Below are 27363 nucleotides of genomic sequence, written 5' to 3'. Positions count from 1 at the left end.
GTAACAATAACATCTCAATTACAATGCAACAATAACATATAAGATACAACAGTGGTCTATATTAAGGGAAATTGTGGTCAAAAAGATTTGCAAGTGTAAAAGTGGATGTAAACGCGGAATATAGCCTATTGTATCCTCGAAACCTGATTTTCCAAAGCGCAGAAATGATTAGAATTTTCAATACCTGATTCTCCAACGCGCAGAAAAGGTTTTTATGTGCAAATCCCGATTTTCAAGTTTGTAGAACGTAAAGAGCTCCGAAACCTCCGAAGCCAAGATGCGATACTCAACTTCTCTGCTTCTATGTGCTTCCAGTGCCACCAGGTGGCTAATTTTCTGAGAAGATTGTGCGAGCCTTCCGTGGCTGGAGAAAGGAGGGATCAAGACTATCACGGGCTGACCGAAGATGTCAACCTGAACCCACCGAGGCTGCCTCGCGGAGAAGTGTAGTGCGCGCTAGTAATTCCTCGAGGGGAAGAATTTTCACACTTCCTGATTTATATGTTTTCATCGGGGAGACTTTCGCAAGACTGCGCGGATACAAACGTGCTTCGAACGGAGTATAAGATATGGAGAAAGGAAAGTTAGAAGCGTCAGGTTGACAAGTTTCTACAGGCAATAAATAGTGTATAATCGATGGACAGCATTTAATTTTTATTTCGGTCGTCATAATAATTAATCCCGGTCAACACAACTACCTTCACCCAGTGGCAAACATGACGGACGACACGGATTTACCTAAAGATTTGCTCGGTATGCAGACTAAGAAATATTTTTTATGACGTTTGTATTTGCAATTACTAGCCTATCACTTATAGTTTTCCAATGTAGTAAACTATACATATATTTTTAAGATATGTGGGCCTAGGCTACCTTTTTATAACGGCAGCAAGGTGACAATGTGCGCTTTATTTACTTCGTTTAACGCTACCCTCTAATCAGTTAGGCTACTTGTTTCTCGGGCATATAGTATTACAACAGCAAAGTGCCTTGAAGTAAAGTAACACATTTGCTGTAACGGTGCAAGTCGCCCTAACTTTACAGTAACGTTACTGTTAAGGTAAACGTTTCGCTGGTTGGGCGGACTGTGGTTTTGATGTTGTACCTGATTTTTCGGACCTTCTGGTTCTGGCTAAAGGTGTGTCTTGTCAAATTCCACTGTGTGCACGCGCGCGCGTTCGTTAGTGTGTGTCTGTGGTGAGTCCATGTAGCGGGCAGTGCAAGTCATATTGGTATAGTGTATGGGTATGTGTTTGCACTATAAACGCCATCAAAACAAGAAAACAGTTTTGCATTGATAGGGTGTTCTGAGGACTGGCTACCACATGTGCTGTGGCTCTGTGTATGTGTGTGTGTGTGTGTGTGTGTGTCTGAACTGGAACCGTGGGCCGGTTGGAACCCTCCTGGCCTATTCCGTGGTGTTCTGATTCGTTTACGACCTCATGCCCGGAGTCAGGAGAATTCCAGAATGATGTCATCCTCACCAAGATTCACCGAAAACAAAACCGCTCACGATGGCCTTCACAGAAGAACACCCTAGTACCCTCTCTATCTCTCTGCCCCCCCCCCCCTTCCTTTTACTTTCTCTCTCTTTTTCTCTCTACTTCTTGTGTTCCATCTATTCTCCAGTTGAAGTGGTTTGATGGACCATAGGAAGTCATTGTAGATAGAGGAGCCATAGGAAGTTATAGTTGTTAGACCAGCTTGCTGGGGGCACACCAGCAGACTGGGGCAGACCAGCAGGCTGGGGCAGACCAGCAGGCTCGGGCAGACCAGCTGGCTGGGGAAGACCAGCTGGCTGGGGCAGACCAGCAGGCTGGGCGCAGCATCCAGACTGTGTGGTGGGATTACATTTATATTACATTACATTTAGTCATTTACAGTAAGTACAGGGACATTCCCCCCGAGGCAAGTATGGTGAAGTGCCTCAGCCATCTGGCCCCATTGATTTAGCCAGGTATTGGCACTTCCCAATCTCACGTCAGACTTCCCTGTGATAATACTTCTTCATGTCTTCTCCTCATTTCACCCCCCCCCCTCTCCTCTGCCCCCCCCCCTTCCCCCCGATCAGAGAGTGTGAGGGAGGCGGTGGGGCGCAGCATCAAGCTGTCCCTCAGGAAGATGGTCAAGCTGGAGGTCAAAGCTGACAAGCTGGAGAATCGAGTTCTGGTAAGAATACTCTAAAACTGTTGTTAACGTCATCACTTCCTTTCTTCACTTGTTCCCCTTCCTTTCTTCCTTCCATCCATCTAGCTAGCGATCCTTCTTTCCTTCATGTTTTTTTCATGAGCGATCGCCTGAAGGAAAGAAGATAGGAAGGATGAATTTAAAAGTATTAGAAGTTGCCCGCGCTCGACACCTGTCTGGTCTGAAATTATGTAATAATAAAAAGTCTCTCGTAAATACGTAGTTACTTTTTGTTTTTACATTCTAGTTCTCCAGACACCTTAGTTACTTGTAAGAACAGTGTATCTGTGCTGCTCCAAGCAAATCCGAAAGGAGGTAAGGAAGGATTTGAAAGTATTAGAACATTATCTATAATCTCCTCCGGCACACCTTGAATATGATGTTGCAAGCGACCCTTCTGGAGATCTTCAGTGTGGCCTCACGCAAGTTTCATCAAGCTTTGTCTTCAGGATTTGAACTGCTGCAGTTTTAGTAATGAGCAAGCAAGGAAATGAATGACTGCTGTCTCTGCCTCCCTCCCTCCATCTCTCTCTCTTTCTCTCTCCCTCTCCTAACTCTCCTCAGACACCCGAACCCCTTGTCAGAGGTAATTGTGTAAGAGAAAGAACAATAGAGGATGGAGGGAGGAAGGGAGTAACTGTGGGACCTGACCATATCTGTTTACATGTAACCACACGTCTCTCTCTCCTCACCGTGTGGAGATTACAAGAGCGCTTTAGTCTCTCCGCAGTCTCTACTGTGTCTCTGTTTCTCACCCTAACCCCACCCAGAGGAAAAGACTAGAGACTAAGTGTTTAGGGATGATCTCTTCTGGCAGTCCTCTCCTCCTTTTCTCTCCGCCCCTCCCCTCCTCACCTCTCCGCTCCTCCTTAACCCTCCTCTCTTCCTGTCTGGACTTGACACAACAATCCCACCCCCCACCCCCCACCCCCACGGGGTGTTAGCAGATAAGAACACCCGCAGCACATTCCAGGAACTCCACATTGTAGCTGGCAGATACAGGTATTCTGGTATTACAGTGGTACAGCTACAGGTATTTTGTTATTACAGTCATACAGCTACAGTATTATAGTATTACAGTCATACAGCTAGTATTCTTGTACCACCATGGTACAGCTAGTATTCTGGTACAGTCATACAGCTAGTATTCTGGTACTACAGTGGTACAGCTGCAGTATTTTGGTATGACAGTCATACAGCTACAGTATTTTGGTATGACAGTCATACAGCTACAGTATTCTGGTATTACAGTCATACAGCTAGTATTCTGGTATTACAGTGTTACAGCTACAGTATTCTGGTATTACAGTGTTACAGCTACAGTATTCTGGTATTACAGTCATACAGCTAGTATTCTGGTATTACAGTGTTACAGCTACAGTATTCTGGTATTACAGTGTTACAGCTACAGTATTCTGGTATTACAGTGTTACAGCTACAGTATTCTGGTATGACAGTCATACAGCTACAGTATTTTGGTATGACAGTCATACAGCTACAGTATTCTGGTATTACAGTGTTACAGCTACAGTATTCTGGTATTACAGTCATACAGCTAGTATTCTGGTATTACAGTCATACAGCTAGTATTCTGGTATTACAGGGTTACAGCTAGTATTCTGGTATTACAGTGTTATAGCTAGTGTTCTGGTATTACAGCAATGTAGCTCCAGGTGGTAAAATTAAAAAGCTGCAGCTACAGTGTGTCTTCTTCAGACACATCTGACTGAAACAATGTTCTACTCTGAACAGAATCTCTTTGATGTGTGAGTTATTTGATAAGAGAGTTGTGTGGGTGTTGCCAACCCTCCCCTGGCACCTTAGCCTCCGTTCTGACTCAGCAGAAACAGATTGTCCACATCTGAGAGGGGGGTTTGGCCTCAGGCCTCCTACACAGCCATTGGCCGAGGCCTCACCTCAGTTGATGCTCATATTTGGACTTGTGTGACCTCACTCCGAAACCCCACATTCCACAGCTCTGCGATTCTCTCTGACCCTCTCTCTCTTTCGCTTTCTCATACTCCCTCCCTCTCTCGTTCTCTCCCTCCCTCTCGCTCTCTTTTTTCTTTCCTTCTCTCTCTCCCCCTCTCATATTTGTAGGCCTCCCAGGCCATGTACTTAAACAACATATTGAACTCAGAATTTAAGTTCACTTCCAGGCCTGTGTCTGAGAGAGAGAGAGAGAGAGAGAGAGAGAGAGAGAGAGAGAGAGAGAGAGAGTCTGGGATTCTATATGCTGTCAATTTTACTCAGCAGGGTTAGGGTTATATCAACCCCCTCTGAGTGAGAGAGCCTCTGTGTGTGTGAGCACATGCTTTTCCAGTTGAGTGAACAGCAGTTCCCATCCCCAGGAGTAGTGTGTAGTGTTTCCCAATAATAGCAGCTGGACTAATGGAACCAGATAGAAACCCCTGGTGTCTATACTTAGCAGGGGAGGAGCCAATCCCCTTTCACTTCAGGCAATCCAGGAAGTGAACAGGGCCAATGCCCTTTCAGTTCAGTCAATTCAGGAAGTGAAAAGGACCAGTCATCTTTACGTTCAGTCATCCAGGAAATGAACTTTTAAAAACTGTTATAATCTTATACATTTCCTTTATCAGTTGCATGACTTTAACATTAAGTGAATTCTCCCACACACACACACACACACACACACACACACAGTGGCTGGTCTTAAACGTGTGTGTGTTATCCTCAGGTGCTTGCGTCCCACAGAGCCTACCTTCTCACCACACGCATCCCCTCCAAGGTAAGACTTTGTACGTGTGTGTGTGTTTATGTGCGCGTGTGTGTGGATGTGTGTGAGAATGTGTTTGTTCCTCTTTCCGTCTTGTCTCACATCCTCATCCTAATTTTGATCTTCCTCCTTACCTTTACATTGACATTTAGTCCTTTTGCAGACGCTCTTATCCAGAGCGACTTACAGTAAGTGCAGGGACATTCTCCCCGAGGAAAGTCATGTGAAGTGCCTTTCCCAAGGACACAGCGTCATTTTAGCACGGCCGGGAATCGAACCAACGACTTTCTTATTAATAGCCCGACTCCCCCAACTCCCCTTCATTTTCCTCCCCCTCGCCTCCTCTTCCTCCTCCTCTTCCTCCTCCCGCCCCCTGCTCTTCCACCCGCTCCTTTCCACCATAGTCTTCCACTCCCTGCTCCAGTCTCCCCTTCCTCCTCTCCTCCACCTTTCCTCCCCCTCTCCTTCTCTATGGGAATGTGTGGTTGGTCTACAGACGTGTTCCTGCTTGTTTTTCCGAACTTTGGGAATTCTTCTTTCCCAGTCGCCTCTCAGTCTCTCTCTCTCCCTCCCCCCTCTATCTCTCTCCCCCTTTCTCTGTCTCTTTCTCTATCCCCTCTCTATCACCCCCCTCTCCTCCCTCTCTCCTCTTTCTGCCTCCTTCTCCTTCCCCCCTCTCCCCCCTCCTTTCTCCTTCCCCCTCTCTCACCATCCCTTCCCCCTGTCTGCCTCTCTCACCCTTTAGGTTTGGCTATTTCCAGAGTATTTCTTCTTCTGTTTTTCTTTCCCACAGGCTGTATTTACAGCTGCATTGTGGGTAAAAATATCAAATGTCTGTCTATGGTGGGACCTACACACACACACACTCACTCATACACACAAACACACATGAACATAATGGCACACACTCACACTCATATGCACAAACACACACACACGCACACAGATGCACACACACTATGACACAGCAGTCCAGCCACTCATAACATAACTGAAAACATCTAGTATCATTCACTGAAACTCATGACCTAAACATTGAATCAGTTACTCACAGACTTTCTGTCTGCACAATACAGGAGGACAATAATGTTTCCTCTTGGGTCTCTCCTTCCAGTGTTCCTTGTGTGTGGGTGTGTGTACACAGTGGTGTAGTGTGAAACAGAGAGACATGTGTCTCTGGGTGCTTATCTGCCTATGGAGGAGAGAGGGAACAATGGAGGGATTCAAACAGCTGGAGAGAGGAAGGGAGAGAGAGGGCGGGAGTGAGAGGAAGGGAGAGAAAGAGAGGGAGGGAGGGGAGAGAAAGAGAGTGAGGAAGGGGAGAGAGGGAGGGGAGAGAGAGAGAGAGAGAGAGAGAGAGAGAGAGAGAGAGAAAGAGAGAGAGAGAGAGAGGAAGGGGAGAGAGGGAGACAGGGAAGGGAGAGAGGGAGGGGACAGGGAGGGATGAAAAGCCTCTGGCTGCTCTAGGAGGACAGGAGCTGTGGATTCGTTTGACCTTCCCTCTCCCCCTCCATCTCACTCTCTCTTTCTCCCTCCCTCCCCCTCGATCTCCCCTCTATCCTTCTGTCTTTTTTTCTCAATCTCTCCCTCCCCCTCGCTTTCTCCCCTGCCCCTTTCTCCCATCCTCCCTCCTCTCACTCCCCCTCCTCTGTTATTCTGCCAGCTGTGTGTGTGTGGGGGGGAGGGGGTAGCTGGATTGGTGTGTGTGTGTGTGTGTGTGTGTGTATGAAAGAGAGAAAGTGAGAGAGAGAAAACAAAAAAAAAGAGACTGAAAGAGTGAGGTTATGCTTGAGTCAACATTAGATAAGTTTTCTGAGAAAAGTCACATTTTAATTACAGCCTATTAAAACCGACTATGCATCAATGGACCTGTGCTTTTGACTGTGTATATTTACAAAATCTTTGCCCATTTTTCATCTATAAAACAAACTCAAAAGCTCAACAATTGATTGGATACCTATGACCAATCAGAGCACAGACGTTTCAAAGCTCCTTCACAGTGGCTTATCGGCATGTGGACAGGTGTGTAAAAATCCGCTGTAGTGAGAACATAGGACCCTAAACCCTCTATCCTGTTGCCATGGTTTCAGATCGAACAGTCCTTCAACTACCTGGACATCCAGGGGGTCACCAGCACCAAGCCCAGCCAGGTAACTCCACCTAGAGATACACCTCCACCTGCTCCCCCTCCCCTGCTCCTCCACCTGCCCCCCCTCCCCTGCTCCTCCACCTGCTCCTCCTGCCCCCCCTCCCCTGCTCCTCCACCTGCTCCTCCTGCCCCCCCTCCCCTGCTCCTCCACCTGCCCCCCCTCCCCTGCTCCCCCTCCCCTGCTCCTGGAACAGGCCCTGGAGTCTCCATGGTGTGTGTCTCCCCCTGCAGGTGATCCTGGAGCATGAGCGGGGCCAGTGGTGCCTGAGGCTGGGTGGGGTGGAGGAGGTGGACGAGGTGGTGGGGCTCATAGGAGGCTGTCTGCACAGGATCTGCCCTGGTGTGTCCCCAGCGTAGGTACCACACACACACTCTGCTGTGGCTCTGCATCCACAACACCACCACCTGCATGGAGCCTGTGGGGAAATGCTGACTCTGGGTGTTACCATAAACCTTTATTGGAGAAATGTGTTTCCCTCCCGTGTGTGTGTGTGTGTATGTGCTTTTGCGTGTGTGTGTGTATGTGTGTGTGTGCATGCAATGCATGGGCGTGTGGGTGTGTGTGTGTGTGTGTGTGTGTGTGTGTGTGTGTGTGTGTATGTGTGTGTGTGTATGCATGCGTGTATGCGTGCCTGTGTGTGTGTTTGCATGCGTGTGTGTGTGTGTGTGTATGTGTGCATGTATGTGTGTGTCTGTGTATGCATGTATGTGTGTGTGTGTGTGTGTGTGTGTATGTATGTGTGTGTGTGTGTGTGTGTGTGTGTGTGTGTGTGTGTGTGTGTGTGTGTATGTATGTGTGTGTGTGTGTGTGTGTAAGGAAGGTGATGAAGAAGCTGAGCCTGGTTCCTCCAGAGAGGACAGCCGCTCTCCAGGCAGTCTGGGAGGAGCAGGAGGCCTCTGACCTGGGGCCCTGTGGTAACCTCCTCCTCCCCTCATCCTCCTCTCATCCTCCTTCACCTCTCCGCCTCCTCTCATCCTCCTCTCATCTCCACCTCCTCTCATCCTCCTTCACCTCTCCGCCTCCTCTCCGCCTCCTCTCATCTCCACCTCCCCTCATCCTCCTCTTATCCTCCTTCTCTCCACCTCCTCTCATCCTCCTCTCATCTCCACCTCCTTCTCTCATCCTCTCCTCCTCCTCTCATCCTTCCTTCTCCTCTCATCCTTCCTTCTTTCCTTCTCCTCTCATCCTTCCTTCTCCTCACCACCTCCTCTCCTCATCCCCCCATCCTCAACTCATCCTCCTCCACTCATCCTCTTCCCCCTCCTCCCTGTCCTCCTACTCCTCCTCCTCCAGTGTCAACTCCACATGGCCTCAACATGACGCGCTTCTTAAACTCACCACGATCTGCTATATGGTCTGGGCAATAATACAACCAGGCTTCCTTTCCCCCTCCAGGTGGTTTCTCCCACATGTACTGGTGTCTGTGTGACCAGATGGGGCTGCCTTACAGGGAGGAGGTCCAGTGGGTCAGTATCACATGCCCACAATACCAGATGTAAACCATATGACGTGTAAACGCAAGGAAACGACACCAGGGGCCTAAACTACTTCTTTGTGTGCTCTCAAGAACGTCTAATGCCATGAGGTTGCAGCTGAAAGAATAATAAAGTTCTGCAAAGGCTTTGTAGCCTTTACAGAACCATAACAATGTAAAAACTGTCTGGAGAACAGTTCTAGAAGGTGTATAGGGTTCCATATGGAACTCTTGGCAAGGCTAAACGACTTGGGGGTTATATTAGAACCTTGATGAGCTCTACAGGGTTCTTGAATCTTAAAGTTCTAAATACATTGTCTCCATATATTCTATACTACTCTGTGTTCTAAAGTCAAGGGCCAGGGTTCATATCAGTTAGTCAAATCAACAGGTTAATATGGTTACTCTGTTATTATGGTCAGCAGGTTAGTATGGTCAGTGTGTACTAGTGTGTGTGTGTGTGTGTGTTTCTGCAGGATGTGGACACCATCTATCTCACACAGGACTCCAGAGAGCTGAACCTGCAGGACTTCACACACCTGGAGAACAGGTGTGTGTGTGTGTGTTTGTGTGAGGGAGAGAGAGAGTGTGTGTGTGTGTGTGTGTGTGTGTGTGCACGCTTGTCTGTGAAGTTTCACAGAGTGTAGAATATGTTTTCTCCCCCTGTCAGAGATCTGGTGGCCATCATAGCAGTTCTGGAGATCAACCAGTGGTTCACCAAGCTCTCCACTAAGGACTACAGACTGGTGTGTTCAAAGAGCTGTCTGCTTGTCTGTCTGTACATATGTATATGCCTGTCTGTAGCCCACAGTAACATGAAGAGTGTGTGTGTGTGTCTGTGTGTGTGTGTGTGTATAGCCCACAGATGTGTGTGAGCAGATCCTCAGGGTGGTTGCCAGATCTGCTCGTCTGGAAGAACTGGTGCTGGAGAACGCTGGGCTCAAAAGGTGCTCACACACACACACACACGTACACACCAACACTTACACACTTGCGCATAAATACACACGCACCCTCATATACACACATTCCGACACACACTCACATACATGTACACTCTCAAACTCATATATATACAGACACACACGTAAACACCAGGAAGTAACCAAGGTCACGTGTTTCTTCTCAGTGACTTTGGACAGAAGCTGGCCAGTGCCCTCTGTCACAATCCGGCCTCGTCCCTGAACACCCTCAACCTGACCAGCAACTCCCTGGAGGACAAGGGTACAGGACACACACACACATGTGCATGCACACAGACACACACACACACAGACACACACAGAGATACAGACACAAACATGTGTAAGAAAGTCTGTCTCCACTAAAATGGTGTGACTACAGTTCAGATTCTGGGGTCATAAGTACCACACAACCAGCTGGTTGGAGAGAAAGCTTAACAAACACCTCAACATAAAACGACCAGTTTAGACACACAGTGATACTAGAAAAGTCTCTCTGAGTAATGAAAGCCAGAGGACAGAATTTATAGTAGAAAGAACAAAACTAAGGTAACATTCAGCCAACAGGTGTTTGTTATTCAATCAGGTGGAAATTACAATATAGACCCCCGACTGTTCTCAGAACACAAGACAGGTTACAGAAAGCACACACATTTATGAATGAATAATAATACAGAATAGTTAACCATAAAGCAAGAGCTGATCTACTCACTGTGTTGTCACAATGATGTCATGGTGTGGTTTTCCCAGGAGTCTCTGCTCTGAGTGCACAGCTGGCCAAGCTGCCAATGGGACTCAAGCATCTGAACCTCTCCAGGAACAACATGTCCCCTAAAGGTTGGATCTGAACCAAACCCCCAATCTATGATTACCACCAAACCCATCCAATCTATGATGTCATTTCCTCTCAACTCTGTGATGTCACTTCCTGTCAAGCACCTGACATCACTTCCTGTCATGTGTGTGTTTTTTCCAGGTGCCAACTGTCTTGCCCTGGCCCTCTGTGCCAACCCTGTGGTGCCCACCACCCTCAAACACCTGGACCTGTCTGGCAACTCTCTCCGAGGGGATGACCTCCCGGTATCTTAGACACACACACATTCACACACACACACACACACACACACAGACATGCATTCACACACACATGGACACACACAACCACATACATAGATAGTCACTCACACACATGGCGTATGTAGCCTTGGTCTGAACTGTGTCTCTCCTGTGTAGAACCTCCACAGTTTCCTGAGTCAGCAGAACTGCCTGGTGACACTTGACCTTTCCTGCAGCGACTGCTCTCTAGACCAGGTAAGCTGTGTGTGTGTGTGTGTGGGGGGGGGGGGGGTCTGTGTTCCAGACCAGAAGGCTGGTTGGTTCAGGGTTGATGAGATGGGTTCTGTGTTCCAGACCAGAAGGCTGGTTGGTTCAGGGTTGATGAGCTGGGTTCTGTGTTCCAGACCAGAAGGCTGGTTGGTTCAGGGTTGATGAGCTGGGTTCTCCTGTGTTCCTGCAGGTGTGTGCCTCTCTCCTGAAAGGATCCCTGAAGCATCTCTCTGTCCTCAACATGTCCAAGAGTGTCTTCTCTCACAGGTCAGACTGCAGCACACAGCCCTGGTCACACACACACACTTGGTCACACAACACACACCTGGCTAGACAACACACACACACACGGTCACACAGCACACACACTCCTGGTCGCAGAGTCTCTCTCTGAAGCGGGCTCTTCCAGGGGAACTAACGGTGCTGTTTGTGTTTCCCTCAGGAGGAGTAAGGACATCCCTCCCTCCTTCAAGCAGTTCTTCAGCAGTGCTCTCTCCCTGAGCACGGTCAACATGTCGGGAACAAGACTACCACTGGAGGCCCTCAAGTAAGCTGTCTACCTGCCTGCTTGCTTGCCTGCCTGCCTGCCTGTCTGCTTGCCTGCTTGTCTGTCTGTCTGTGTGTGTGTCTTTGTCAGATTGTGTCTGCTAGTGTGTGGGGGGGTGTCCATGATTTAAAAGAGTGTGTTCAGAGTGTAACGTGTGTCTGTATGTGTGTGCGTGTGTGTGTGGTGTGTGTGTGTGTGTGGTGTGTCCAGGGCTCTGCTGCTTGGGTTGGGCTGTAACCCCAACCTCAGTGATGTCTCCCTGGACCTCAGCTGCTGTGAGGTAAGACTCTCCTCCACAGGATGACTTGAAGGAGTAGTTCACTTAAATTACCCCAACTTTGAGGGCCAGTTTTCTTGATATTCTAATATTGCAATACAATCGAATTGTACATACGTCCTATTACTCAGCTTAGTATACATTTTCAGTATTCCTTTACTTATAGTAATATTCCTGTGTTCATTTTAAATGTATGTATTGATATAGGAACACTTAGATATCATTTCGGAATGTTTGATAAAAAAATAATCCCATGATTCTAGTGTTAGTGTTGTTGTTGTGTTCCAGCTGCGGTCTGGAGGATCTCAGATCCTGGAAGGCTGCATAGCGGAGATCCCCAACATCTCCAGCCTGGACATCTCTGACAACGGTGACCACAGTCTCACACCCCTCTCCCCACTGGCCCATTACCAAGCAGTACCAAGCAGTAAGATCTATGGTGTCATATGTTCTATTACTGTTGCTGTGTTGCTCAGGTCTGGACTCAGACTTGACCACTCTGCTGGTGTGGCTGGCCAAGAACCGCTCCATCAGGCACCTCTCCCTGGGGAAGAACTTCAACAACATCAAGTCCAAGTAGGTGCAAGGATTTAGAACTGTCAAGCAGTCCATTAACGAGCAACCGTTCAAACAACCAATTAACCCTGACCAATGACCAATCAATCAATTGGACATGAACCTGTTTGCCTATTAACCTAAATAATCAACTAAGCAGTTAAGGGACCAATCGTGTTTCTTGTTCTCCTTGTAAGTGTTTGTTTTCCGTCCAATCAGGAATGTGTCCCAAGTCCTGGAAAACCTGGTGCACATGATCCAGGAAGAGGAGTCAGTAAGTCAACTGTAGTACTGCCAGCAGGATGATTTCATTTCAGTCTTTCTCTTTCTTTCTTGCATCCTCTCCACTCTATCAGTCTCTCTCTCTGTGTGTCTCTCTGTATCTCTCTTTGTCTCTCTGTATCTCTAATCAAGTCCAGTCAAGTGATTTATTTATCGTGTGCGCACTGTAAACAGAAAGTCATCAATCAGTCATCAATTAGCGGCAGAGATTAAATGTATACAGCTGCAACAAGAGATTTCAATATTATGAATCTAAATACAAACATGAGGTGCTTGAGTGCAGATGAATACAAATCGATTACGGTTGACAGTTGCGTAGCCTAATGGTCTGGGGGAAAATAGTTGTGAGTCTCTGAGTCCGTGCTTGCATGCTCTCCTAACGTTCACCAGACGGCAGCAGTGAGAATAGACCATCGGCTGGGTGCTTGTCCCTGGCCATGACCTCTCTCTCCTTCCACAGCCCCTGACCTCCCTGTCCCTGGCCATGACCTCTCTCTCCTTCCACAGCCCCTGACCTCCCTGTCCCTGGCCATGACGTCTCTCTCCTTCCACAGCCCCTGACCTCCCTGTCCCTGGCCATGACCTCTCTCTCCTTCCACAGCCCCTGACCTCCCTGTCCCTGGCCATGACGTCTCTCTCCTTCCACAGCCCCTGACCTCCCTGTCCCTGGCCATGACCTCTCTCTCCTTCCACAGCCCCTGACCTCCCTGTCCCTGGCCGACTCCAGACTGAAGACAGACCTGACCATCGTGCTCAACGCCCTGGGCAGCAACAGCAGTCTGACCAAGCTGGACATCAGTGGCAACGCCATGGGAGACATGGGGGCCAAGATGCTGGCCAAGGCCCTGCAGATCAACACCAAGCTCAGGTTAGCAGGCTCAGAAGCCAGGGGGGTCAGGGGGGTCAAGGGTGAGGGGGACGCGCGGAGGCTGGCCGACGCCTTGCGTCATCTGTGTGTAACTTTATTGACACTGTGTGTATATAACTTTAATGTCATTGTAGGTAGCTTTATTGGTTTTTGCCTGTTTAAAACGTTGTTGACAGCATCTACATGACAATATCTGTATGTACCTTTATTGATGTTGTTTGTATGTAACTTTCTTGACACTGTCTGTGTCTACAGGACTTTGGTCTGGGACAAGAACAACACCAGTCCTCAGGGTCTCCAGGATGTGGCGTCCGCCCTGGAAAAGTATGTCTGCCCGTCACCTCTGGCCTTTCACCCCTTCACCTCTCACTTCCTGCTGTCTGCAGCCGCGGAGCCTCCGCACGCAAACAGACATGTGCATCCATGTAACCAGGAAGTGCTGTTTCTTGTTTCCTGTCAGAAACTATACCATCCGCTTCATGCCCATGCCCATCATCGATGCCGCCCAGGCCCTCAAGGCCAGCCCCGACAAGACTGAGGACGCGCTGCTGAAGGTCAGGGGTCATCTGTCACTGTAGCTGTCCCCAGTACGATGAAGGACCAGTAATCTAGTGTGTGTGGATGTGTGTGTTAGCCGGTGTATCTAATGGTCAAGTGTGTATGTGTGTGTGTGTGTGTCCAGATGGAGCAGTATCTCCTGAGGAACCATGAGACTCGTAAGTACCTGCAGGAGCAGGCCTACCGGCTGCAGCAAGGCATCGTCACCTCCACAACTCAGCAGGTGAGCCCTCCCCCAGCACCACCGCTGACCTCGCGATGACCCTTGACCCACGTTGACCTGGCTGGCCTTTTAAGTGTAGTGTGTGTGTGCCCCCAATGCTAGTCTGTGTGACCCTAGTGTTATCCTCTAACATTCTCTTCTATTCAAAGCCCGGACCTCGATCTTGAATCTTTGTGACCTCTGACCTGCCTCCCCAGATGATGGACCGGATGTGTGTGAAGGTGCAGGACCACCTGAACTCGCTCCGGTTCTCCGAGTCAGATACCGTTCAGGAGGACATGAGGGCGGCGGGGAACCTCATGAAGGATGCCAGGAACTCCAAAACGGTCAGAACCTCAGATCACTATTAGAACATTTGGCTAAATCACAACCATAAGTGGAACCTTTTGTTCAAACTGTTCTGAGCTCCGAAACATTTGACCAATTTAAATCCTGAAGCTTTTACCTCAGTTCGGTGGTAGAACTCCCAATACAAACCAGTTGAACCAGTAACAGTGGCTATGATACATGGGATGTGAGACTATAAGGATAGGAAACATCTCTCTCTCTTGTTGTCTTCTTCAGCTTCTGCCTAAGCTGTACCACCAACGGGGGCCCCCCGGGGGGGGCGTGGGAGGCGAGGAGGCCTACGTGGGCCCAGTACAGGACCAGCTGCAGGCCATGGCTGGGGAGCTGGCCAGGGTCATGGATGAACAGCTACAGGTAACAGACTGACTGACTGTGTGAGAACACCACGGCTAGTTCCAGTTCCACCTGGAACTGTTCTTTACACGGATGGCTGGAACTGAACACACTTCCCTCGTTCTATACGTGTTCTACTCCCCCCACCCCACCCCCTCCCTCCTTCTGCCTCCTCTATCTCTCTCTCTTTTCTCTCTCTCTCTCTCTCTCTCTCTCTCTCTCTCTCTCTCTCTCTCTCTCTCTCTCTCTCTCTCTCTCTCTCTCTCTCTCTCTCTCTCTCTACTTCTGTCCCTGCTATCTCTCTTTCTCTCTTTCTACGTGTGCCTCCCTCCCTCCAGATCTTGCTGCGGTCGATGGTGGAGACGGCCGAGGGCCTGTGCCCTCACGTGCTGAAGAGGAGCAGCCTTCGCCAGGAGCTAGTGAGGGACGGCTCTGGCCGCATGGCCGTCCCTCGCAGCTTTATCACCAACACACTGCTGGAACAGGCCGGGGTGGACATCATCAACAAGATCAGGTGCACACACACGCACACAGTCACGCAGACACACACACTTTTTGATTTCAGCTGGCGCGAGCGAGCGCGCGCCCAAGCGGGTCACACCGGGGCGACCGTCGGATGTTTCAGCGCTTGACTGCTGAAGGGCTCGGGGAAGGAGGGGCACAGGAGAGCATGTGGCAGTGAAACACTGTTTCATTTCCTGTGTGACTTCCTGTTGACAGTGAGGTGAAGCTGAGTATGGCCTCAGTACTGTCAGACCGCATCGTGGATGAGATCCTGGAGTCCCTGTCCGCCTCCCAGCACACGCTGGTCAGTACTGGGTAGAACATTCTACCCCCATTCTCCTTTACTCCTACCCTCGCCTCCGGCTCTCGCTCTCTCTGTGCTTTATCTTTGAGAAATATCGCCATAGGTCTCTTTCATATTGATATGAATATGTAATATTTCCTCCCCTCTCCTCTTCTCTCTTCTCATTTCCTGTCCTCTCGTTCCCTCTCTTCCTCCCCCCTCCCCCCTCGTCTCCTCTCCTCAGGCGGGGCACCTCATGAGGAAGACCCAGCCTCTTGTGCACCACGGGCCCCAGGAGACTGTGGTGCTGGATGAGACTGTGCTCCAGCCCGAGGCCAGGAACCAGTCTCCCAGACCGGCCCAGAACCAGGCTCAGAACCAGACCCACGCCAAGGTCCAGAGCCAGGCCCAGATCCAGGAGGAGATGGACACTTGCCTGGTATGAACACTGTGAATGGGAAAAACACTGTGTCATACTGTAGTACATGTGCACGAAACTGTATATTTGATCAGAATTGTCTACATTGATACTGTGTGTGTGGGTGTATGTGTGTGTCTGTGTGTATGTGTGTGTGTCACCCTCAGATGACCCCCAAGTCCAAGAGGAAGAGCATCATGTGCAGGATGCTGCGGCCGGTGTCTGTAGCCTTTGGTGAGTGTTGGTATGCAGCTAGATCAGCTAGAAGGGAGGGCTGATCTGGTCTGCTGGCTGGAAGAGCCAACAACTCACAGTCTTTGAGCCGGACAGATTTGACCTTGTTAGACCTTGCTTGATTTCCCAAAGAAATGGAGTTATACCTTGGTTGGTTTCCGTAGAACTGGAAGTATAACCTTGTTTGGTTTCCGTAGAGATGGAGTTTGACCTTGACAAGGCTCTGGAGGAGGTGCCTATCCACGTGGAGGACCCGCCCCCTCCCACCCCATTGGAAGAGGAGCGGGGCTACTTTGGGGAGTTGCCCACTGTGGAGGTCCGCAGGCTGGAGCACCACACTAAGACCCGGCCCAGACCCCAGAAGAGGAACAAGCCCAGCCGCACAGCTGTGAGACCCTCCCCCCCTCTCTCTCCTCTCTCTCCTCACTCCTCTACCTTCCTCACTCTCTCTCCTCCCCCTCTGTCTCCTCCCCTTCTATCTCCCCCCTCTCTTCTCCCTGTCCATCTCCTCACTTCTCTATCGTCTCCAACCTCTCCTGGCGTCTCTCTCCTGCTCGTTCTCTCTTGCCCAATCTCTCTCCTTGCCCCTCTCTCCTGCCCCCCCCCCCGTCCCCCCCCCCACCCCCCCGTCCCATTGTGTTTCTGAACTCTCTTACTGACTTCTGTTCTCAGCCTGACAGCAGCTCCGCTGCACAGGAAGTGGAGGATAATTGCATTATGGCAAAGGTGGATGAGGGCATGGATGAGTTCTTCTACAAAAAAGTCACAAAACTGAGTTTCAAGTGAGTCCCACCATCCATCTTCTAATTAAGCCATCAACCAATCAAAATATTGTTGAATTTACAAATCAACCAATGAATCAGTAAATCCGTCACAAAAACAAGACACTCAACCAATCAAATGACTCAATTAACCAATAAAACACTCCGTCAACCAAACACATAATTCAACAGTAGATCAGTCAGTAAATACCTCCTCTCCAATCAGACGTTCCAGTCTGCGAAGCTCCACCCACTCCCAGGAAGGGGCAGAGAGGAAGCGTGAATCCAGGAAGAGTGGGCTCCTCAGCCTCATCAAGTCTTGCTCCCCACGTTCTGAGAAGAGCCAGGGAGCGGCCGCCAGCTCCGCCCCTCCGCACCCCGCCGCCGTCGCCACGGCAACAGAGGAACCCATGTCCCCGAAGGTTCAACTTTCAAAAGAGTTCCCCATACCTCCGCCGGCGGAACCCGAGGACACCTCCCCTGATAGGTCCAGGAAGTGCTCCACCCCAGACTCCCCTAAGGAGGACCAATCACATCCTCACCAGGGGGAAGGAAAGGCGGGCCACCACGCCGGACGCCATTTTGGGGTCCCCGTCATGGGGGGCATGGGCATGGACCTGTTGGCTGAGATGAAAGCCAAGATGGCCGCTCACAAGGTGGGTGGACTGAGACGTTGGCCGTGTCTAAATACTCTCTAAATGCTTCCTTAATTCATCCATTCTCGGCCTCTGCTCGAGCGTGACCGCATTGCGCTGATGCCTGTCTTATTATGTTAGAGAAGGGGGCCTACCCTGTGTACTCCCAGGAAACACCTGTGTTTCTTCTGTTGCTGTTCAGAGGACTGAGTGAAGCTGTGTGGAAGTGGCTTCTTCCAGTGGTCACCTCTGGAACTGCAGGGTCCCTCCTGCTGTAAGCTTGGTTGCTTACTGCTTGGCTGCTAACTGCTACGTTATTTAATCAATCCCATGTTTGTTTGTGTGTGTTTCTGCAGTCTGAGTCCCCCTTATCCAAGACAGATGGGAAACCAGGTGAGATTCATTAATGCTGTTTAAAAGCGAACGGACTCATTTTTTTGGTTCATTAACAGTGTGTGACTTGACTTTCAATTGTTTTAAACCCCCAGCCAAGCCTGACAGCCAGAGGGGTGGGCAAGACCCTGACCCAAACCCAAACCCCAGGACCCGGCTCCACCCAGTTCCAGCCCAGGGTTCAAAACCCCCCCTGGCACACCTCAACTCAGGACCCCTCAGCCCTCGAATCAGCTCCAGCCACAGCCTCGGTGGGTGTAGCAGAGGTGGTTTGGAAAATAAATTTTCATCACAAAGTGTTGGGGGGGGGGGGAGTTAAAGAGAGATACAGAATGTGTGTTACTGTAAAAAAAAAAAAGAGGAAGAGAAAGAGAGAACCGATGTTGACGTCCTCTCCGGACCCCCGGATCTCCGGATCTCTCGGCCCGGTGGTCGGCGGTTAGCGTGTGACGTCATGGCGTTCGTTCACCTCCCCCTCTCGTTCTCAGATGGGTCTCCTGAATTCCCCGTCGGCAACGCCTCCGCCAAAGCTCCACTTCCAGCTCCTCGCCTGAAGAGGGCGCCGTCGGACCAGGAGAGAGAGGGCCCCTCCAACGGCGCGGCAGGCCTGCCCTCTCCCGTGGCTGCTGGTGGGTGCATCTCCGTGCTCCCCCCCACTGCACCTTGCACTCTCCACGGAGCAAGGGGTGGATCTCGAGAGTCTTTCTAGCGTTCCTTCGCCCCCATTGTCCTTCTCCTACGGACCTTTTGGAGTGCATTTTGAGATGAGGGCAAAGTAGAGAGGACATTTTGAAACTTTGAGAGTTTCTACTACTGAGTTTGAGTGTGAAGAAAGCAGCGTCTCGCTCTCTAATCTCTTCCAACCCTTATTTATCTTGTGTCTCTCACACATCTTTTTGTCTTTTTCTCCCTCTATTATTTCCCCTTCTGTCTCCACCTCTCTGTCACGTCTCTCTGTCCTCTCTCTCCTCACTGTCCCTCTCCCTCTCTTCGTCCTCTGCCTGTCTGTCTGTCTTCTTTTCCTTGTGTCTCCTCCTCTGTCCATCCCTCTCTTCCTCCTCTCCCTCATATCTCATCTCTCCACTCTCTCTGTCCCTCTCCCCCTCCTTCTCCTCCTCCTCTCTTCGGTCTCTTCCTCAGTGGAGCTGAGCTTAGAAACCTACCCGGTTGATGCGGTCTTCAGGCCGGACACGCCCACGGTTGCCGAGAAACCGTGGTCCTCACTGAAGAGGTCTGCCCAGCTGTCACATGACCAGGAAGTCGATCGAGAGCGCACCAAATCCCTTCCTGCATCTGGTTTGTCGAGTCATCTTTCCCCAGGCGTCAAGTCAAAAAAATACAACGTGATCATGGTGCATCTTCATGTGTTTAGCCATGCTAACCCTGATGTTGTCTCTCTCAGTGCGTGTGGTGAGGCCTCCGTCCATGCTGGAGCCTTCCAGCCCTCCAGGCCTTGATGGGGAGGAGGCAGCGAGCGATCCCCAGGAGGAGAGCCCGAGCCTGGGCACGAAACAAGAGATGGGGCCTGGAGATTCGGAGGGCCAAGCCAGCGATGACACCATACCCCTATAGAGAGACAGAGTCCTGGTTCTCCATCCATCTCTCCGGATGGAACACTACAACATCCCCCTACGTGGATTTCAAAGCAATAGATAGGTGTAGGTCGTCTAGGCTTAGACCCATCTCTATGGTTGTGAGTCTGTGTATAGAAGTGAACCAATACACAGGTGAGTGAGAGGAAGATGTTGAGGCTGGATGAGAGCAGATCCAAACATGACAGATTTTACACTGAACGACCCTCAGATGGTCCAAAGGCAAACCGAACCTGCATCTGGTGAATGTGGAGACAGAGTGAGAGTCATATAGAAGATATATCTCCATCAGGGTCTGGTCAAGGTGGATAGTCATGATTCTGTAGAAGACTACTTTAATATGTGATCGATTGGAGTGTTTATTTATGTAAATATCAACGTTAAGAGAAATATGTTTGTTTTTTAAATGAATTGGGTTCATTAGTACGGGCACATAGATATATTTAAACTTTTAAAGATTTGGGATAGCAATTAAAGAATATATATATATATATATATATATATATATATATATATATATATATATGAAGAAGCGGTCTGGTGATGGGTTTTCATTAAAAAAAAATCTTCTATTTTTACAAAACATGTTTTCAGTTTTTATTACCAGGCATAGAATCCTACCATATTATTTCAAAGCAAAGTAATCTGTGTAATAAACTGTCAATACACATCATGTGCATATTTGTATCAATAAAACATTTTACTGATAAGTCATCAAGACCTATTTCATTACTATAAGGATATTGTGCCATTTAGAGTAAAGTCCTGGGTTCAAAAGTTGAATAACGTGCAAATTAGGAGTGCTAGATTTTGGGTTGGAATGTTAACGTACACGACGGTATAGTCCACGAGGAGTGCCTTTGTATAAATGTTTTAACCAACCAGGCAGATACTGAATCACTGATCGCCATTGATAGAAACTCCCCCCTGGGAGACGCAAGTCGCTGTCAGAGCTCACTTAGTGTAGTCAAAGTGATTCTGTCATAACCACCAAAAAGGATAGCCCAGCACACAACCAACTTCTTCGAACTGATAAATACATTTATTCGGGTTTTGTTTGTTGTGGATAAACGTTTTTTTCTTCTTTAAAAATCTTTTGAGTGCACATTTTTTAGGCGCAGTGGAGCTTTGAGCGCGCTACCATGGACAGCGCTTTTAACCGATTGGACGCGGCGAGCTTTTTACAGATTTGGCAGCACTTTGATGTTGACGGTAGGATTGCTGTCTTGATTCGTTATTTCTGGTTGCAAACTAAATAGAAATGGAAATTAATTCATTTATGACCGAATTTATTCATATTAAAATATTGTTTGTCTATTTAGATAACGGTTACATTGAAGGAAAGGAGTTAGATAACTTTTTTCGACACATGATGAAGAAACTTGGGATGAGCGTGAGTACAATATTCCATAACTTTGTCATGCAAAACGCCAGTATCCACAAAAATAACTTAAACCTCCCCCCTATTTCTTTTCCCCCCTTTCTATATCTCTCTCCGTCCGTCTTTCTACAAAAAATACTTTCAAATCGTTATCGAGTGAAAGAAGATGGCGCATATGTGAAGTTATTGTTTTCCCCACTAAGGATGACATTTCGGAAGAAAAAGTGAGACGACTCAGAGACAGGTTCATGTCCGCTTACGACATCACATCGGACGGCCGTCTGCAGATACAAGAGGTGCCGCGTCCTTCTCTTCTCAACGAATTTATTGATCTAGTTGAGGATTTATAGATCTAATATATACATTTTCCAGTTTTGATATATTCAAACTAGAAAATACACAAAGACTCATGGGTAATCAGTCGATGTGTCTCATCCTGCAGATATTGATCATGGGCGAAGCCTTTGTAAAGTTGCTTACTCTGAGAACTGGCTCACTGGTGTTTCCTTGCTAGTGACCCTGTCCATAGAACCAGATTGTGCTTGTTCACATGTAGACGTGTGGCGGCAGGATCTTAGTAAAAACTGACAGCCCTCCTTTGTTGGTACTGGTGTCTGATTGGCTGTTTACCTCTGTCCAGCTGGCCACCATGATGCTTCCCGAGGATGAGAACTTCCTGTTGTTGTTCCGTCGAGAGACACCGTTGGACAACAGTGTGGAGTTTATGAGGGTGAGGTCAAAGGTCAAACAGAAACGGGCTTGCAACCATATGTAGATATACAGTACACTATAAGTACAGGTTGGTGCTGTTGAGTTTCGATATTATATATATCTCTAAGGATCCCTAGAGGGATGTATTCAAATACACATAAATAATACAATGAAAGTGTTGAACTTCAATATTGGACTGCGTGAATTGCGAGAGCGGTGTTGTGATTCTCTCAGATCTGGAGGAGCTATGATGTAGACAGCAGTGGCTACATCTCAGCTGTAGAGCTCAAGGTACAAACCTCATCCTCAAATAGCATAACAAGTTATTACATTTTTGGACACCTTGTCTTGCTTGGCCCCTGTTTAATTAATGTGGACTTCCTGTGAATCTGACAGAGTTTCCTGCAGGACCTGTTCCTCCAGCACAAGAAGACCATTGGCCCTGAGAAGCTGGAGGAATACACAATCACCATGGTAACAAGCCTTGCCCCCTTCTCTCTGCCTCCACTTAGGGATTTACAGCAGCTGTCAATCACCTCTGGGTCAAGTTCTTGGTTCTAAGTAGTATTTAGCCTCAGCCAATCGTCTTCCTCTCCCACAGTGACAACACAGTGATGATCAGTTTAGTGGTTGTGTACGTTGAACATTTTAGTGAGATTGAATATTATATAATAATTATTATATTAAACTGTACTTGTACTGTTATATTATAGGTACCTAGTATAGAGCCATATTCAGTCTGGATGCAGACAGAGAGAGATTGTGACTAGAGAGTTGGTCTCATAAGGATCTGAAGAGGAGAACATATGCATATAGAACATCAGGGTTGTAGCGAGTGATATAACACTTAGCTGACCACAGACTGTCCTAAACTGCGCTCTGTGAGATTAACGTAGATCTAAAGGCTGTGAATATCAATATCAATGTTTGGAACTATTACAGTCGTAGGAAATGTCTGTAGCATCTTCAGTCACTGCGCCCACCTCATGTACATCTACATTTCTCCTGCTAGATGAAGATGTTTGACGGGAATAAAGATGACCGCCTGGACCTGAATGACCTTGCCAGGTAGATTTCCACTCAAACCATCCTACACCCTGAATATGGAACGTCTTTGTAACAGTAGCAGCAGAACACTCTGATTCTGTAGGTCTCTTCAGGTGTTCTGTTTAGAACCTCAAACCATATAATAAAGAGCTGGAAAGGGAACCTAGAACGTTAAACCTTGAATCTTCTTTTTTTTTGTTAGAAAAAGTTCCATACGAAAGCTTGTTTGGTGTCAGAGAAAACAATTGATTTACTCTTATTTTGCACTTGATCATTGACAGCACAGGCTTAACCAGGTCTTTCTGTACTCTACAGAATCCTGTCTCTGAAAGAGAACTTCTTGCTGAAGTTCAAGATGGATGTAAGTCTAGAAAGTTCTTGATGTGGGAGAGGGGAGGGGGAGGTGGTTGCATGGTGGTCACCCTCTGTGTGTTCCAGGCCTGTAGCCAGGAGGACAGGAAGAGGGACTTTGAGAAGATCTTCGCTCACTACGACGTCGTAAGTCATCTCAAGAAACTTCTAGGCCGTTTATTAGTCTATTCTGTAAGACTTCCTGTAGACTGTGATGTCAAACTGTTAGTAATGCCAGATTGTGACAGGGATGTCATACTGTCTATTCTGATTGATCTCATGTTGTGAATTAGCCTGGCTGCCAGCCAAACTTATCTCCGCCCACAAAAAAATTTGGTCGGGAAGTTGGGTCTGGAGGGGCTCGTGTTGGGGACAAACTATATAAAACAGGATCTGGGCAGACCAATGAAATTGCCAGGGCGGGCTTTATACGATGATGGACAGATGATCAATAGTAACGTAATCAACAACGTCACGAAAGAGCACTTGGGTTGAATTTGTTTTCAACAAACAACATATTACGTTGCTCTGATTGGTTGTAGGTCTATCCAATTGAGCGAAGAGGCATTTGTTTTACGAGTGCGGTTGAAACACGCCCCATAGTCACAGCCCAACGGAGAGTTATCAGACTCATATTCTGACTAGAATTATGAGTATGACAACGTCAGGCTAGCTGTGAATGGGGTTATCTTGTGAAATCCTGTGAAATCATGCTGTGACAGGGATGTTATGCTGTGATCTCATACTACGACTGTGAAGTCATGTGACTGTGATGTCATGATGTGACAGTAATGTCATGCTGTGACTGTGATGTCACACTGTGACTGTGATGTCATGATGTGACTGTGATGTCATGATGTGACTGTGAAGTCCTGCAGTGACTGTGATGTCATGCTGTGACTGTGATGTCACACTGTGACTGTGATGTCATGCTGTGACTGTGATGTCATGATGTGACTGTGAAGTCCTGCAGTGACTGTGATGTGATGCTGTGATTGTGATGTCACACTGTGACTGTGATGTCATGCTGTGACTGTGATGTCACACTGTGACTGTCATGTCAGGATGTGACAGTGATGTCATGATGTGACTTTGACGTCATGATGTGACTTTGACGTCATGCTGATCCCCCAGCTGGAGAAGGTTAGATGGTGTTATCCTTTGGAACTTTCCAGTCCTCTTCCTGTATGACTACCGCCTGGTAAGCTTTCATTCAAATCTAACGTGGAACACCTGAATCTAATCATTGGTTGTTGTTTACAGAGTAAGACAGGAGAGCTGGAAGGCCCAGAGGTGGATGGGTTCGTCAAGGACATGATGGAGCTGGTGAAGGTACCACAGTAACAGCTCCTCACACTGCCCACTGAGTAGAGGTTTACATCTGTAGAAGACAGGGTTCTCCATAGTAACACAGGGTTAGGGGTCTAGACAAGACAGGGTTCTCCACAGTAACACAGACTTAGGGTCTTGATGAGACACGGTTCTCCACAGAATCATAGTTTGTTCTAGATCTTTATAATGTTTGGGTTAGGTTCAAAGCCTGAAGGGCTCAACATTATGAATGAGTAGCTTCTGTTGAGAGACTAAATAAGGTGCCTCAGACATAATACATTCAATGATTATAGGTGTTTGGTCATGTAATTTAAAGGAGGGGGATGGTTACTATTTAAGGAGTTGTAAGTGATGTTAGGATACGTTATGAGCAGTCCCTGTGATTGTGCCCATGTTTTGACGTTTTGAACGATGTTGAGTAGTTATGAACAGGCTTGAGAGTTGACTCACTCTCCATGTGACCCCCTACAGCCTAGCATCAGCGGAACAGACTTGGATAAGTTCCGGAAGGTTCTTCTGGGCCACTGCGACATGAACGGAGATGGAAAAATCCAGAAAAATGAGCTGGCCCTGTGCCTTGGCCTCAAACTCACTTAATGATCCACTGGGGAACGTTAGGATCCGGCGGCCATAATAACTTCCTGTCTCCCCACTGTAGCTAGCGCCGGAAGATAACAGCTAACTCGTTGCCGTGGTAGCATGCAGCAGTAGCTTGTTGACAGCCAAAGAGCATTGCATTGTGGTCCAGGAAGTAGAGGTGGAAGCAGAAAGTAGAGGTGGTATGATGTGGACTCTTTTGGTCATCTCATAGACACTCAAGTAAAACATCAATCTTGTGATTTGTTGTTACTTTGTTGATGTTCCTACCTGGTGTGCAGTAAGTCCGTTTATTGTATGTATAAAAAAAATGGTCAAAGCCTATACACGGTTTCTGTTCTCACAATAGCTTGAATGCACATTACTTGAAAACATCCACACTAAATAAGTGGCGATAACATCTGTGATAGGTTATGTGATAGCGGTGATATTGCAATGCTTGTTCTGTTGGTCTCATGGATATTGAATCAAAATCATAATAAAAAATGTCAGATTGACAGTTTGTTTAGTGGGTATGGACATGTGATGCCAGTGACTGGCCTTAATGTAATGTATTTGCTATTGTGTGTCTTTGCTTTTGTGACATCCCTGTTTTTAGGTAAGGGATCATATATAAAGCTCATTCAGCTTCAACAATAGTCTCCAGTCTATGTTTTCACCAGTGTATACAATTTACATTTAGTCATTTAGCGGATGCTCTTATCCAGAGAACCAGTTTGTCATCAAGGTCTAAAACCACAAGCCAATCACGTAAATCCAAGCCGCTTTCACCACAATGGAATGATGTCAAGCATGTGCGATTGCACGCAGTGTGACAGAGTAGGTGTCTTTAGAAAGGGAGATTGAAAGGACCATTAGCCACCATGATAGCAGTCCTCACAACAGTTGAGCTCCATGATGGCTTTCTCAGACGTTTATTTCCCGAGATACCTAGAAACCACACCATTCACATGTCAGCGATGGCGCTATGGAAACGTATTGAGCTGCAAAGCATGTAACAGATCCAAAGACAAACACCAGACCATGTGTAGTTAAGGGGCGTGGGGCTTTAAAAGGTTTTCTGAAGTCTGTAAACATGTAACATATGAATTTCGCTTTTATCCAAAACCATGTACAGTGTAAATCTGAAACCTCTAGATCTGCACTGCAAACACTCCACCAATGAGCCATACCTATTGTATTGTCTACTCTAGGCTGCTGTTTGGTCAAATGCAGGGAGACAAATGTCTCTCTTGAGAATGAACTCCTCGGCTGGTGTTGTTGTTGAGCTGTGCTACAGCTGATGGAATCACATTACAGTAAGTAGCATTCACTGTTACTGCATAGCAACAAGGTTACATTAACTACCATGTCACTAAATATCATTAAAGTCATGCATTAACTACTATGCAACAGCAAATCAACACTTGACATTAACATCATCACATTACAGTAACTAGGCTACTATGTCATTACAAAGCAATAAGGTTTTACTGACTAAAACGTAACTACATAGCAATACCTATAGAAACAACACTACAATTACATATAACTTGCCATGTAATTAAATAGTTTAGTGGGATGGGTTAGTTTAAAAATATAAGGAGGTATAGTATGAAGGAGTGGATGTTGTAAAGGGGCAGTAGAAGGTTGTGTTACCATGACAAGATCAATGTTGCCATCCAATTACCCCTGCAAAGAGCAACTACCCCCATACCAAGTTTCACTTGTGTAACAAATAAACTGTGATGAAGTGTAACTACATAGCAGTTCCTATTTAACTATGGTGTTGTTACCATAAGTTTTGCTATGTGATTACCTAGGAACCATATGTGAAGGGTGAGAAGCCCATGTACTTTTGGATATTTTATGGAAGCAAGTTACTATTGGACATAGCTAGCTTTTGCCAACTGAATGCCTTTTGGTGGATGGTAGGTTAGCTAAATTTAGCCTCTAAGTGGATTCATGTCTCCATGTGGTGGTTGGTTGCCATTATGTGGAATTTCCGGATTAAAACCGGATGAATAGAGTTTCATGACACGTTGTGTGATAACTCGGTTTGACAATTGTTCACACATTTATTTTACTTTATTGAGTGACAGTCAGCCACCGGTTAGCGTTGAGCCAATTTAGGATCCTGTTGCTATAGGTGATGAGATCCATACTTCCACATAGCGGTGATGGTGCTGACGGTGATGTTGTTGTTTCAACGTTGAAACATTCAACCTGGGTAGTTCCGTGGTAGTTGTAACCTTAATGTAAAATGTTGCCGAGCAACCAGACCAGGCTTGCTTCTATATCTCACATCCTAACAGATG

At 47.6% G+C, this 27363-nt stretch overlaps 2 protein-coding genes across 2 annotated transcripts; both read left to right on the top strand.

The window, feature by feature from the left end:
- Nucleotides 1–389: 389 nt before the first annotated feature.
- On the top strand, nucleotides 390–20345 carry carmil1 (capping protein regulator and myosin 1 linker 1). Its single transcript, XM_084695690.1, has 38 exons — nucleotides 390–753; nucleotides 2072–2169; nucleotides 4886–4936; nucleotides 7015–7074; nucleotides 7305–7426; nucleotides 7891–7988; nucleotides 8470–8540; nucleotides 9025–9098; nucleotides 9219–9294; nucleotides 9407–9495; nucleotides 9678–9772; nucleotides 10261–10347; nucleotides 10487–10590; nucleotides 10744–10821; nucleotides 11027–11103; nucleotides 11279–11383; nucleotides 11594–11663; nucleotides 11949–12030; nucleotides 12137–12236; nucleotides 12435–12489; nucleotides 13193–13365; nucleotides 13621–13689; nucleotides 13826–13919; nucleotides 14048–14146; nucleotides 14344–14472; nucleotides 14711–14848; nucleotides 15166–15341; nucleotides 15548–15635; nucleotides 15859–16053; nucleotides 16200–16266; nucleotides 16464–16654; nucleotides 16939–17048; nucleotides 17254–17683; nucleotides 18019–18055; nucleotides 18151–18306; nucleotides 18544–18684; nucleotides 19196–19351; nucleotides 19458–20345. The coding sequence occupies exons 1-38, from the start codon at nucleotides 717–719 to the stop codon at nucleotides 19625–19627; spliced, it is 4248 nt and encodes a 1415-aa protein (XP_084551816.1). The 5' UTR covers nucleotides 390–716; the 3' UTR covers nucleotides 19628–20345.
- Nucleotides 20346–20703: 358 nt separating this feature from the next.
- Nucleotides 20704–25691, top strand: LOC146295007 (secretagogin-like). Its single transcript, XM_084695499.1, has 11 exons — nucleotides 20704–20859; nucleotides 20970–21040; nucleotides 21232–21324; nucleotides 21669–21758; nucleotides 21974–22030; nucleotides 22136–22213; nucleotides 22752–22807; nucleotides 23102–23147; nucleotides 23225–23284; nucleotides 24401–24469; nucleotides 24941–25691. The coding sequence occupies exons 1-11, from the start codon at nucleotides 20790–20792 to the stop codon at nucleotides 25064–25066; spliced, it is 816 nt and encodes a 271-aa protein (XP_084551625.1). The 5' UTR covers nucleotides 20704–20789; the 3' UTR covers nucleotides 25067–25691.
- The last annotated feature ends 1672 nt before the right edge of the window (nucleotides 25692–27363 follow it).

The sequence above is a fragment of the Hypomesus nipponensis genome, chromosome 4 (genome assembly GCF_054491055.1).
Source record: "Hypomesus nipponensis isolate SF chromosome 4, ASM5449105v1, whole genome shotgun sequence".
Classification (NCBI taxonomy): Eukaryota; Metazoa; Chordata; class Actinopteri; order Osmeriformes; family Osmeridae; genus Hypomesus; species Hypomesus nipponensis.
Note: the sequence above shows the minus strand (reverse complement) of the source record. Positions and strands in the feature narration are given on the sequence as shown.

Coding starts and splice junctions, on each gene's coding strand:
- carmil1 (XM_084695690.1), top strand. CDS start 717: ATGACGGACGACACGGATTTACCTAAAGATTTGCTCG. Junction 8,541..9,024: donor ACAGGGAGGAGGTCCAGTGG/GTCAGTATCACA, acceptor GTGTTTCTGCAG/GATGTGGACACCATCTATCT. Junction 14,849..15,165: donor TCATGGATGAACAGCTACAG/GTAACAGACTGA, acceptor CCCTCCCTCCAG/ATCTTGCTGCGGTCGATGGT.
- LOC146295007 (XM_084695499.1), top strand. CDS start 20,790: ATGGACAGCGCTTTTAACCGATTGGACGCGGCGAGCTTTTTACAGATT. Junction 20,860..20,969: donor GCAGCACTTTGATGTTGACG/GTAGGATTGCTG, acceptor TTGTCTATTTAG/ATAACGGTTACATTGAAGGA. Junction 21,325..21,668: donor GCCGTCTGCAGATACAAGAG/GTGCCGCGTCCT, acceptor ACCTCTGTCCAG/CTGGCCACCATGATGCTTCC.